Source organism: Magnolia sinica, chromosome 13, assembly GCF_029962835.1.
Source record: "Magnolia sinica isolate HGM2019 chromosome 13, MsV1, whole genome shotgun sequence".
NCBI lineage: Eukaryota > Viridiplantae > Streptophyta > Magnoliopsida > Magnoliales > Magnoliaceae > Magnolia > Magnolia sinica.
The window spans coordinates 10,249,154-10,262,601 of record NC_080585.1 but is presented as its reverse complement, the minus strand read 5'-3'; the positions used below and the strand labels follow the sequence as shown (position 1 = coordinate 10,262,601).

Sequence of the window (13,448 nt, the reverse complement as noted above, 5' to 3'; positions counted from 1 at the left end):
ACAATATCGATATCGCTAGTAACCAAAAATGTGGGAAAACATGGGGAAAACGGTGAAATTTTTTAGTGAAACTTAAGGGGATGCTTAAATACACATATTTGCATATTTGGGAATAAAAAATTGTAAAAAGAATGCATACATAATAAGTTTCCATTTAATAGGGGCCTAAAAGCATGTGCTATTGTAAGAAATCAGTCCAACCTTACCATCCATCCCATCTATCCATCCAATCATCCAACCTTCCATCCAAACATCCATTGATATTTCAAAATATCGAAAACACAATATTTCGCTGAGAAATCGTCGACAACTGAAAAAAAAAAGAAAGAAAGATTGTGATCTCGAAATCGCCCATATTGCGATAACAATAATATCGCGATTTTATTGTCGACAAATTGAAACATTGCATACAATCACGCGCGCGTAAAAAAAAATTGAAATGGATTTTTTTTTTTTTTTTTGCATAAACAATTTTTTGGTGATATTGAGACATTGGTGATATTATCGAAATATTGCCGATACACTGGCAATACAAGTGGCACCTGTAATTTACACAATAAAAAACATTGGCGATACGTAGAGATGCATCGCCAATATCTAGAATTTCTAATACTACCAATGTTATCGATATCGCTACTAGTGTTATCGGTATCGCCGAGCTAAAGATACTAATATCAGGGATCTTTCGATAATATCAGGGATACTTCGAACAATGTTTGGTGGATCATGTCTTTGTTGATAGTGACCTATACCTTACCAAGTGCTATTACATGAGCATTGAAGAGGTCTTGGTTTTATTTAGTGGTCCTAGGACTTTCTTTAGTCATATAATATCTGATGCTTAATGAGGTAGCCGATTCTTTTGCTGAAGGAATGATGCAGCAACTTCAAGAAATTAGCATCTAAATTGAATGAACCTGAAAGTACTTACGAATTGGAGCCGTAGTCTTCTTGAAGATGCCACCATTTAACTCCAAAAGATCCAAGTTTCAGCAAGTAAATATAATAACTAACAAAGAAATGAATAACTATAAATCATTCCACACAAACCCATTGGTATCACACTAGGGGCCTCTAGAGGGATAGCAACAATAGAGATTTGAATCCCATTGTAGGAAACACGAACTAAAATAAACTCATAAATTCAGTCTTAAAATAATCACTCTCATCATTCTAGTCTACATGTCATTAGGGCGTTTATATAGCTCTATAGAATCATAGAGTAGCTTCTAGATCTTTATTTCTTCGTTTGTTCTTATGGCCCTTGATAGAGTGGAATGGTGGAAAGGATTCATGTAGCTGACCCCAATTAGTTGGGATCAATGTTTCAAATAGCGCCCGTAGCGTAGAGGTAGCGTAGTGTGGCTATAGCGCGACGTAGCGTCCTAAATAGCGTAAATCCCTTGTAGCGTACGCTACAGGGGTCGTAGTGTACGCTACAACTACGTAGCGCGTAGCATAAGCTACAATGTATTTTTTTACTATTTTATTTTTTTATTACTTTTTTCATGTTTTCTTTGTATGTAATGTTGAGGAATGTGACACTTGTATTGTACTTGATACTTTTAATCTATGAGATTTTTATTTCTTTTCATAATTGTGACTTGTGGTTATTAGACATTATTAATTAAAGTAGTTTGCTTAGAAAGTTGTTGATATGATAATTATTTGATTTGGCTTATATATGTGGATTGGCTTTTGATAAATGATAACTAATAAATCGTTTGAACATACTTATAATTAATAAAATGAACCATCTTTTAGGCATTTATATATTTTTTCCCCTTTTCTCCATTATTTATTATATTTGTCTTATTTTTAAATTCAAAAATAGAAGTATCGTATAGGTTACGCTACACGGCACACGCTATAGAGGGCTAAGCGCTACGCATCACACTACCGCTATTTAAAACACTGGTTAGGATGATGATTTGTTCTTATTGTTCCACATACTGTTCATCAACTCCTACCCGAACTACTAATAAAGAGTTTAACTAAGGAAATCGGAAATAAAGACTTCTAAATCAAATAGGGTTCTCTATAATAGACTTCTACTATATAGGCCCTCAGGAGGAAGTTCCTATGGCACAAAGTTCTCAAGGCATCATATGGGATCAACAATTATAATTAGGACAAGCATTCGAGCTTGTTCAGTAGCTTGGACAGCCACCCTGAAGGTGTCTTCTCCTATTGTTGGAGGCTTCAAATTTCTCATAGGTGATGGGTATAGGATCCATTTCTTGGAAGACTTTGTTTAGATCGCCCTCTATGCAGTCTATTTCAGACCTTCTATTACTTTAATGAGAAATTTATGCCAACTAATCAATGCTTTTAGAGCTTGCAACCACTTGGTGTGGAACATCTGCTTTAGAAAGAATCTTATAGATGATGAAATCAACTCACATGCTGAATTTTTGCCTTTGCTGAATGGAACTTCCATTCCTCTCTCATTTTTGGGTGTGTGGCAGGGGTGCTTCCCGTTGTATTTGTGGGCCTCCCCTTATATGTTGGTAAACCAGCAAAACACTTTTGGGATAAGGTGGTGGAGAGATTTGACTTTTGAGAGGAAGTTACCCTTCAATATAAAAAAAGATTTTAGAGGAATTTAGCTAGATGGAAAAGTTGGTACTTTTCGCTTGGTGGCCGCATTACTCCTATCAAAGTGGCTCTATTGAATCTTCCTCTTTATTTCATGTGTCTATATCCAAATGCATGGCCTCGGTGCTTTTAAGTATCGAGAAATTCCATCGTGACTTCTTGTGGAAGGGGTGGAGGACAAGAAAAAAAATTCCATTTGGTGGGGTGGAATATAGTATGCATGTCTTATGCAGAGTGAGCAGGAATCAAGGACCTTAAGACTATGAATGCGGCGTTGCTTGGGAAGTGGCTTTGGAGACTTGGGGAGGAGAAGGGGCATTATGGAAGGAGGTTATAAAATGTAAATACGGGTGCTCAGGTGTAGGTTGGTGGACTAGAGATTCTTCAAGCTATAGCGTGTCGACTTTGTGGAAAGGGGTCTATTCCGTGAAGCTGCTCTTTATTGTAGGGGTGGGATTCACTTTGGGGAACGATGAGAAAATCCAATTTTGAGAAGTTGTTTGGGTGGGAACCTCCCCCTTGAAAGCTGACTTTCCTAATATATTCCACTTGGCCTTGGATCCTTCTATAGTGGTGGCCGGTTGCTTCTTCCAAATTGGGGATGTGGTTGTTTGGGAACCCCCTTGTTGTAGGTTTCTTCGTGATGAAGTAGTGGCTGAATTTGTGGTGCTTTTGGACCGCGTTCACTTTTGCTCCCTGGTTATCTTTGAATCGGATAAGTTAGTTTGGAGGGTTGACAAGTTGGGCTCCTTCTTAGTTTGGAAGGTTGACAAGTTGGGCTCCTTCTTTGTCCGGTCCCTTTATTCTAGCATTTGTGAGGGTGGTCAGAATGGAGAGGTGGGGCATACCAAGGTTGCTTGGCATTACGGTGCTCCTCCTAAGGTGGTCGCATTTGGGTGGTTGGTCAGTAGGAAGAAAGTCTTAACTATTGATAATCTTCGGAAAAAGGTCTATGGTACTTTCAAATATTTGTCTCTTGTGCATGGATGATGAGGAAATGGTAGATCAACTTTTCGTGCATTGCCCCTTTGTGTGATCATTTGGGCGGATTTATTGGGTCATTTCCGTTTTTCTTGGTGCTTCTTGAATTTGGTGGGTGATCTTTTGATTGCTTGGCACGGTGTGGACACTAGGAAGGAAAGGAAGTTGCTGTGGAGAATGGCCCTGCTTGCTATTTGGTGGGCTGCTTGGAAAGACAAATGAGAGATGCTTCAGGAATGATAAAAGTCGACTGAGGGAACTTCCCAAAGGGCAAGGATGCTTATTGTCAAATGGGCTTCGAGTGTGCCTAAGCTTTCGGATGTAATTGGGTCGCCTTCTCGGCTCCCCTGCTTTGTTGTTTTGCTGTTTTTGCCTTTGTGTTTAATAAAATTCTCGTTATATCTCTCTCTCTCTCTCTATATATATCTCAGAAAAATAAAAAACTTCAATTACTCTCACTGGGAGTGACAAAAGAATTTGGAAATGGGAACCACTGGGAAAGTTCTGTTCGATCTTTCTGCAGACTACTTGATGAGGACATCGTGCACACGCACGCTCACACACCACCACTCCTACGCACGTACGTACGCAGAAGGAGGACCCCACCATCGATCTGGCTCGATGACGACGTCCAGGGGGGGCCTCCTAGCTAGAAGACAAGTTTTGGTTCAGAAAAGTGGGCCCGATAGTCAAGAAAAGCCCATCATGGGATCTCATGATTGTGGCCCACTCGTCGGATTGATTTCATATTTTAGGTTTTGCTTATTGTTATTATTTAGAACATTGTGAACGCTTTAGATTTCTTTGTTTGATTTTTATTTTAGTTTACTTCATCGCCAAGTAATAGGTTGCGCACATGGTCGGAGTTTTGGGGTATAGGATTTTCCCCATAAATAGGCACCCCTTGTAGTTCTTTTGATTGATTGAAGTTAATAAAAAATTTCTACTTTATTTTTCTGCTGTCTTCGTGAGTTGTGGAAGAATTCAAAAGTGGGTGCGAAGCCCTCCCTTTTCAAAGGTCTAACTACCGTGGTACGAAGCCACATCGATCCCAATTCACCCCCATCTTCCATCATCTTTTTTTCCATCTTCCTTCACCATCCGTACTTCGAATTTGTCCTTTTGTTGCATCAGATTTCTTCATTACAGCAAGTTTCCAGATTTCGGTCCGCAGGCGAGCTGAAACTTCGGCGGAGCACCACGCACAAACCGTACATTGGATCGAGCTGAGATTTGGGGGTTTTGGAGTCCATCCCTGGCCGACCAGGGCCAAGGTGTCTTTTTTCTGAATAGTGGGCCCCACACACGTGCGGCCGGGATCACACGCACATCCGTCTGGGCCATTGTTGCTGTCCACACGCGGGATCATCTTTTGGCTCAGGTTTTTATCCTCTTTTATCCTCTCATAGCCGTTTTTTATGAATCCTAACCCTAGATTACATGATCCCTAATTGATTTGCCCATTTTTTTCACCTTAGGGTTCCTTGAATTGAAATTAGGGAATCCCTTGGATTAGGGACTGATTTTTATGCATGAGTAGTTGATTTTATTTCCCTTTGATATCGTTTGGTTTATAATTTTTATTGGTCCAGTCCTAGCCTGTGTCGGCTTGGACCCGCATAGATTCCCCTTTAATTGAATGTTTGGATTTTCATGTGGGATGTGGAATTTGTGTGATTGTTTCTGAATCGGTGTGATCTAAGCCTGAAATCTTGCATATCATATTTAAATTCACGTCCTGCATCACTACTATCTGGCGATAGAAGTCTATTGACTTCACTGGATTGCATCTGGAATTCTGGTTCCCTCCTAGAGCCACTAGTTTTTATATGATTGTAGGCTTTGGACAGAATCCTTATTCTAGTTCAGCTTAAAAGTAGGCAAGAATCGTAGTTTCTGGTTGTTAATCATCTCTTTATTGGAATGAGGGAGAGCATGTTAATCATCTCTTAGAGTCTTTGTTCATTGCTGGTTCACAATGGTGGCATGGTGGTACATTTGTAGTCTCCGTGAGGTTCTCTAGTGGATGCAAAAATCACTTAACACCTCTCTCTCTCTCTCTCTATATATATATATATATATATATATATATTTTTGAAAGATAGTTATACACCTTGAGGCGTGGAAATTTGGATTTAAATTGATAAGGGTCAACATAATATGGCATTTGTCTCTTAAAAAATGATACTCCAGCCATTTGGAGTACGTGGGGGTGAACAGAGCAATAGGGTATTCACAAACAAACGTTCAATCAGTCAGTAGGTCACCAGTAGTCTTAGAGGAAAAAAATCATTGCATGGGCTCTTACAATAGAAGGGTTTAAAGTAAAGGAATTTGTCCCGATATGGTGAAAAGTGGTTGGTTAGAGGTAGCTAGCGATGGTCAGTGCCAATCAACCATCTGGAAGAAATGGAATCCATTTATAAAGGGAAATGGAAGCTTACTTTTGATTGAATTTCAAGAAGCAATCCCAGATTGGCTGTAATTGGTGGCATCATTAGAGATGAATAAGGCAATTTCTGTGAGGTCTTTTCAAGCTCCACAGGGACTGTTGATTCAACTGAGGTAGAGATTCTGCCCCTTTGGCCGGGTGTGAAGGAGCTGACTAGCTGAGGCTACTTCCAGCTCCTTCAAATATAGAGGGACTCTTGGCCAACATGATTAATTGGGTTGATTCATGTTGGCTGAGAGTCCCTCTATAATTGAAGGAGCTGGAAGAAGCCTCAGCTTCCTTAAACCCTGCCAAAGGGCCTGAATCACTACCTCATTTGAGTCAACAGTTCTAACGGGGACTGAAACGACTCGTACCAATCTGTCATGCTAGCAGATATGCAGTGTGTATATGAGCTGCCTCATACACATGCAAAGCTCTCTCCCTCCCTCCCTCTCTCTCTCTAGGTAGGCTGCTGTTATCTTGGCACTTTTTCCTTTTCACTGTTTCCTTCTACCTTCATGTCATGCCTAATTTTAATCTTGGAGTCTGTAATCTCATTTCCTTTATTGCAGGTGGTTGTTGTGGACCTTGAGCACAATCATATCATTACATCCGAAGAAATACCTCCTATACCAGAGCCTGAATTTGGTTTTCTGCGTGGTGAGATTATGAAGTTATTGTATCCAAAAGTTGTAGCTATAGATCAGATGAAGGTTAGTTTCGGTGGTACGTCTGAACTATCTCTTAGAGGCAGCAGCAAGTCCTGGGGGGAAGAGCATGACATTCAGCTTAGGTGATACTCTCTTGGATGTCACATAACATGTTTAGGATACACACATGATTTTCCTGGAGCAAAGATGACACTGTTTATTCTTTTAGTTGAAATCTAAAGAAGCTTTCATTTATAAAAAAACAATGAGAACAAGGATAGAAAGCTAGCACTGAAGATGTGTATTCTTTTCTGTTGAATTTGCAGATTGCTTTTTTTTTTTTTCCTTCTAATATTCTTTTTATTGGTCAGGTTGGTTGGAAGTGTTAAAATTTTTGACTAAATACATAATGCAGGTTGATATTCTTAAGATTCTTTGCATCAATTTTGAGTGGATACCGTAATTTCATCGTGAGGATTTACCTTTGTTCCCTGTCCGTATAATTTTTGTGGCAATTACCATAACTCTTAACTATTCTTCTGCTTTTCTGTTCATTCAATCATTCTTGGTCAGGAAAATTCTGCTACTCATGGATTCAACTCTCAAGCATTTCTTAAGAAACGGTCTCGGTCAACTAATCAACCACCGGAGCCAATGGTAATGTTAAGAGACTATTCGTTTCATTATCCTATTTTTCATTGAATCTGAAATCGATACCTTGGTTTCTGCTTCTCTTGCTTTATAATTTTTAGGAAGGAATGTGCATGACTAACTATGCTCAGTGTTGATTATTTTTCAATCGTACTCCTTTTCCAGTTCCTCTTGAGGGATCTCTGGGTTTCAGTGCTTTATGTGCTTTGTTGTTTGCTCTTGGATTGATTACTTTACTTCTATTTTGCTACAGATAACACAATTCTTAGATTCTCAAGGTTTCATGGATTACCTGGAGAGATGTATTAGCTCAGATGACAATGCTAACAATCTTCTCGACAAGTTACAAGATGCAATTGGGAGAGGTCAAAACCCTGCCGGAATTCTTCCATCTCCATTAGCAGAGCCGGAGTTCATAACTATATCAGACCCTAGTGTAGGAATTACAGGTGTTCTTGATATACTCTACAGATTGATTATGCAACTGATGCTGGTGCATTAATTCGTTGATTAAAATTTATGAGCTCATATCCTCTTTGCTTGTTCTTTGTGATTTTCTTTGAGAAGGGAGCATGGAAGGAAACATGTTTTTGCAACTTTTTATCATTGTTCTTTTGAGCTAATTATCAAATATTAATTATTCTTATGCCCACAGGAACTGGAGCCAAATACTGTAATGATCGGTTTCCTTCAAACATTAGAACAGAAGAGCAAGAAGAAAAGCGGAGAGCAATTCTTGCAGCAGCAAGTGGAGCACTAGATCATTCAGGGAAGCATACTCCCAGGTATGCAAAACATTTTTGTTTGAGAGTTATGCCTGTTGAAATGGCATTTTATACTTTGTTCCTTGCTAGGGAAGGGAGACCATTTATCGGTGGATTTTTAAGCCAAGGCCCATGAAGGGTTGGTTCTGATTGATAGATTGGACTACTCATGCGTCCATTTTTTCGCAGGTTTTTGAATCATGGCCCCATGAATTGTTGAATGGACTTGATGGATGGTTCTGATCAATATACTGGGCTGTTCATGTGTGCAAATCAAACTCACAGCAATGTAACTTATAGTGTTATTGTGAGCGCAATAGAATTTCATGTGTCTGTGCACGTGCGAGTGCGAGTGCGAGTGCGGGTGGTTGGGTGTGGAGTATTATAAAGGTGAAACTCCCAGTTGTAATATAGAACTAGTTCTGCGTGACCATTGCACACAGACACACATGGGACCAATACTAATGCAGGAGCTTTCCTGCTGCACACACAATCCTCCCCTGTTTTGACAAGACTTCATGATTTTCCTAAATTCATGTTTTGCTAGACTGTCGATCAATTTTTAGTCGTTAGCTTGAGAGTTGCAAAGGTTGTCAGAGTTAGTCGTGATTAGCACGGTAATCACCAAGATTCGTTAAGGTTAGTTAGGGTTGTTCTACGTATTATGTTTGAAATATTGTAAAAGGCTTTTGGAATTTTGAAATGAGAAATTGATTCCTTTCTGAGTGGGGATAGAGAGGGAAGAAGAGGGAGGAGATGCCCCTTAGCTTGCTGTCGTTGAGATTGGGTTCAATTAACACTCAAGATGCTCATGGACTGCCCAATCTTGGAGGATTCCTGAGGCCCGTACTAGAGACACTCTCTGGATTCAGATTCCTTAAGGCCACACTATGGATTCGATGTGTCCCCCTCCTGCGTTCAGTGGTATTAGAACCTAATTTATTCTTCAGGTTTTTGATGGATTTCTAGATTCACGCCAAGATTTATGTAAAGAGATTGCCGCAAATTCATACAAGAGTGTTAATGAATTGCTTAATCTGCCTCTTGCTTGTTGGAGTCCTTTGAAGCTTTGAAACGCTATCTTGTTCGCCCCTCAGTATCGCGCATGTATCACACTTTGGGATATGGAAATATAATAGTATCGCATGGGAAACATTGGGAAATTGATAAAAAATTTCAATGAAACTTCAGGGGAATGTTTTTAAAAAAAACATAATTACACACGTAGAATTCAAAAGATCACAAAATACAAGTACATAGTAAGTTTCCTTTGTATAGGGTCCTAAACTATGCACTGTTTGACAGAAGTGATGCAATTGATGCCATTTATAAAATCATAAAAGACATGAAAATACAACCAATACATTCAAAAGCCAAAAAAGATGTAAAAGTATACCCATGCCTTTATTCCACCCATGTGGCTATGCCCGAGGCCCACATAGAGTTGCGCGACAGTTCAAAGTCATCATCTCCATCTCCACAGGGGTGGCCGATATTGCTCCACCACGAATCAACAATACTGTACCCAAGTCATAGCAGAATGATACCAATTAAGATACCCTCTCATGTACCGTTGATACTCGTCCTCTCCATACTGGATCGGTACATCCATCTGTGAGTACTGCGTACTTGTCACCATCTGTGGCTGATGTGGATCTGGAGTTGGATATAGGGATGGGTATACATGCAACTCGTGGATTCATTTGCCCATAGTTATATCCTGAATATCCCTGCCTGTACGCATAAGCATACTCTTGCCTATATCCGTAGTTTATCCATGAGGTTCATAACCATATGATCCATATCTATACTGTGGCATAGAACTAGAGCTTTCCTGCCCACCTCTGACGTCCATGGATCCCATGCCACGTGCTAAAGACTCTTCCTTAATGCTACTCAATTGTTTTTTTTTTTTTTCCTTTACAACGATCATATGTATTCTTCAGCTGAAAAACCATTTCTTGGAGTGGACGAGAGCCACGGTCTTTGTCCTATGTGGCATGCTCAAATTCTTTACCCAGCGAACAAGCTTAGAGGCCTTTAGCTCTGATTCTCATTATGGACGTCATCATCGTCATCAGCCTCGTTACCATTGCCACCATTATCACCATCACATCACTGCTGCCACCTTTGTCACTCTTCAAGTTATTGTCAGTGTCAAAGAGAGTGTGGCCACCACGTGTCCTGATGATGACTACCTTCAATATCCCTCGAAAATGGGTCTAAAGCTTCAGGGAGACATCTTGCTTCCTTTACAACCCCATCAACGTCAATGCCCTGTGATGCTGCTCACTTTGTTATTCTCGGATCCAGCTGACTAGCTACTTAATCTAGGTCAGTTGACTAAACATACTCGTAAAGTGGGTCATCTATATCCCCTTCATAAAATGCATTCTAACTGATCATCATGAGATCTAATGGGTCCTTTTCTGCTCTTCTTGCACCTTCTGCCCTAACTGCTTCTCTCAAAGTTTCATGTTATAGTAGTAAAATACTAGCTTTTAAATAATCTCATAACCCAGCTTGTTCCGCTTGTTCCACATGTGAATGAGCGAGAATATGCTCAAATTTTGCTTACATGGAGATGATGACACCATTTATGTGAGTACGTGGATAGCTAATCGTTGCAAGGTCTTGCAGTCACTCTCGTACATGGCCCACCATTCGCCTGCAAATTGATTAGGGACATTTGCAAGTTCCATATGTAAGTTTAAAACATGAAAACTAACTTTTTACTGCATCCCTACATGAAAAATGACTCATATGGGATTATCGTCTTCCTTGACTTTGTAGCAGCTTTGCATTCAAATATGCCACTTGCATCTCAAAAGGCAACAATCTGATGATGGCATTTAATAGTAATTGTCAGTGTAATGTGTGACAGACTGATGGGACCTTAATACAAGAATTAAATGCAAGATTGTTTAACTTGTTCCCAAAATGAGCTTTCCCTAGAGAATTGGGGAATCACATCTCGTATACTTCATCCATCGCCATCTTTAAGTTGTTGTCCTTGCTAAGTCTACGATTGTAGTGGTACTTGATGTTCAAGAAGTATGCTGAAACCCATCAAGTTCCACATATTTACTTATTAGTGTCAAGAAAATAACCATTCAGGTTCATACTATGCAAGTAACCAATAAAGTATTAAAAAACTAAAAAAATTAAATCTAATTACTTACCAACCTTGTGAATTGGGTGCTCAAGAGTCCTACTCCTATCCCATCGGTTATCAGTGATTACATCCACTCATTTATATGCATTCAGAGCTTTAGCTTTGGTGGCATCTTTTATATACCAAATGTACTTGTACAAGGAACTTATCAATGGATATGTTTCATTATCCACCGTCCTTAGCCAAGGTGTACAAAAACAGTTATATGTTATGGGCGTATCGGCCAATACGTAACAGTAACAATTGTTACTGTTATGAGATACGGGGTGGGCCTGAAATTTGCAATTGTAATGGCCGTTATGGTTTCCTGTAATAGTCACCCAGGCCGTTTGGGGAAAAAAAAAATTTACTCTTTTCGTTTTCTTCTCTTCTTATGCTTTGATGAGAAATGAGACGTGGCCATTTCACAGCCACGTTTAAAAGTTTTTTTTTTTAATAAACTGATGGCGTATGAATATGATGCTCATTGCGCTTGCAACTGTGGGGCCCACCTTGATGTATGTGTTGTATATCCATGCCGTCCATCAGTTTTTCCAACTCATTTTAGGGCATGGTCCCTAAAATGAAGCATATCCAAATATCAAGTGGACCACACAGTAGGGATTGAACTTCCACAATTCATAACTTATTAGGGGCTACATAGGTTTGGGTTAAGCTGCTATTTATGTTTTCCCTTTCATCCAGGCTTGTGTGACCTTATCAATAGGTTGCATGGCAAACAAACATTATGTTGGACCCTAGGAAGTTTTTAATGGTGTGCGTTCAATGGCCACTTTTTCTTGTGTTGTCCCCCTGAGATTTTCATTTGTTGCATTTTTGGGACCATGCCTTAAAATGAGTTGGCAAAACGGATGGATGGCATGGATATACAACACATACATTGAGTTGGGTCGTATGGTTAGGGCTTCACCCACTAAGTTGTTACTCCTACCTCATCTAATTCACGCCCTAAAAAAAGTATACTTATTATATATATTAACTTAAAATTAACCACTTAAATTATAGGACCTGTTGTTGCTAAGTCATAATCCCAAAATTAAGTTGTTTGAACGCTTTTAATTGTTGATTTGTGGGCACTTATTTTTTGAAATAGGACCATTGAATATTTTTCATTCGTCACTGTCCAATAAAATGCCCATCGATCTGGGGCTAATTACATAAGTGGGTTGACTGCTAATAGATTGCATAAATTTGAGGCTGATTTAGGGCATCGAGTGGTCCCCCAAATTATCCCCAAATCAGTGACTATTCAACCAAATTTAATTTTAATTTTTTTTAAAAAAAATTTATTGGGGGAAATGATGTCAAATGGTTAGGGATATGGCTTAATGGAATGGGTGCCATAGCTTGCATGAATTTATGGCTGATTCCCCCCACTCCCCACAAAAAATAAAATAAAAAATCAACGACACTATTCATCCGAATTTGATTTTATTTATTTATTATAATTACTTAGGATGAGTGATGTCAAATGCTTAGGGGTATGCATTAGTGTGATGAATGCCATACATTACATGATTTTTGGGACTATTTGAGGGCATTTGAATGGCCTCCTAAATGGATGATGTTATTCATATGAATTTAAGTTCAATTTTTTCTTAAAATCTCTTTTGGGGAATGATGTCAAATGCTTAGGGATTTGCATTATTCTGATGAGTGTTATAACTTGCATGAATTCTAGGCCAATTTGAGATCAATGCAAGCTTGTCAGGTTCATAAATTCATCAGATCAAACGACCTGATATAGCACTGTCACCAAAAAGTGTACCATTGCACTACCATAAACATGGTCAAAAAAATAAATAAAAATGAATTCATTTTTGGAATAGTTACAATATTCGGATATTTTTCTAGATTTTTTTGGGCTAAAAAAAATCAATTGTTACGGGGGCCATAACGACCATTACGCTCCCACATCAGTAACATTGGTGACTGTTACAACCACTGTTCTCGATATATAATACCTTGTCCTTAGCACTCTGGACATGGGTTCAAGAATACCTACCACACCATGTATGCGGTCCCCAAAAGAGTTGCTCATGACAATCCCCTCAATAGTTGTAGCTAGTTAAGTGCTACTCTTATTCCAATCTACGTACTCTCTATAGTAAAGAACTTTCTGACTCGTTGCTTATGTTTTGTGAGGCTTCCTAAGGCAATGAAATTATTGGCGAACTATATCTTCTTAGGTTGAT

The 13,448-nt window shown here is 39.2% G+C and overlaps 1 protein-coding gene across 4 annotated transcripts in view; it reads left to right on the top strand.

The window, feature by feature from the left end:
- The window catches only part of LOC131222755 (DENN domain and WD repeat-containing protein SCD1), a 96,043-nt gene that overhangs the window by 27,449 nt on the left and 55,146 nt on the right, over positions 1-13,448 (top strand). For all 4 annotated transcript variants that reach the window (XR_009160178.1, XM_058217933.1, XM_058217934.1 and 1 more), the window contains exons 8-12: positions 6,586-6,806; positions 7,079-7,133; positions 7,237-7,320; positions 7,568-7,763; positions 7,970-8,099. Coding sequence is in view for 3 of the 4 variants with exons in the window: in XM_058217933.1 (XP_058073916.1) it covers positions 6,586-6,806; positions 7,079-7,133; positions 7,237-7,320; positions 7,568-7,763; positions 7,970-8,099 (686 nt within the window). In the remaining variant the exon portion in view is untranslated. The remainder of the gene's footprint in view (positions 1-6,585; positions 6,807-7,078; positions 7,134-7,236; positions 7,321-7,567; positions 7,764-7,969; positions 8,100-13,448) is intronic.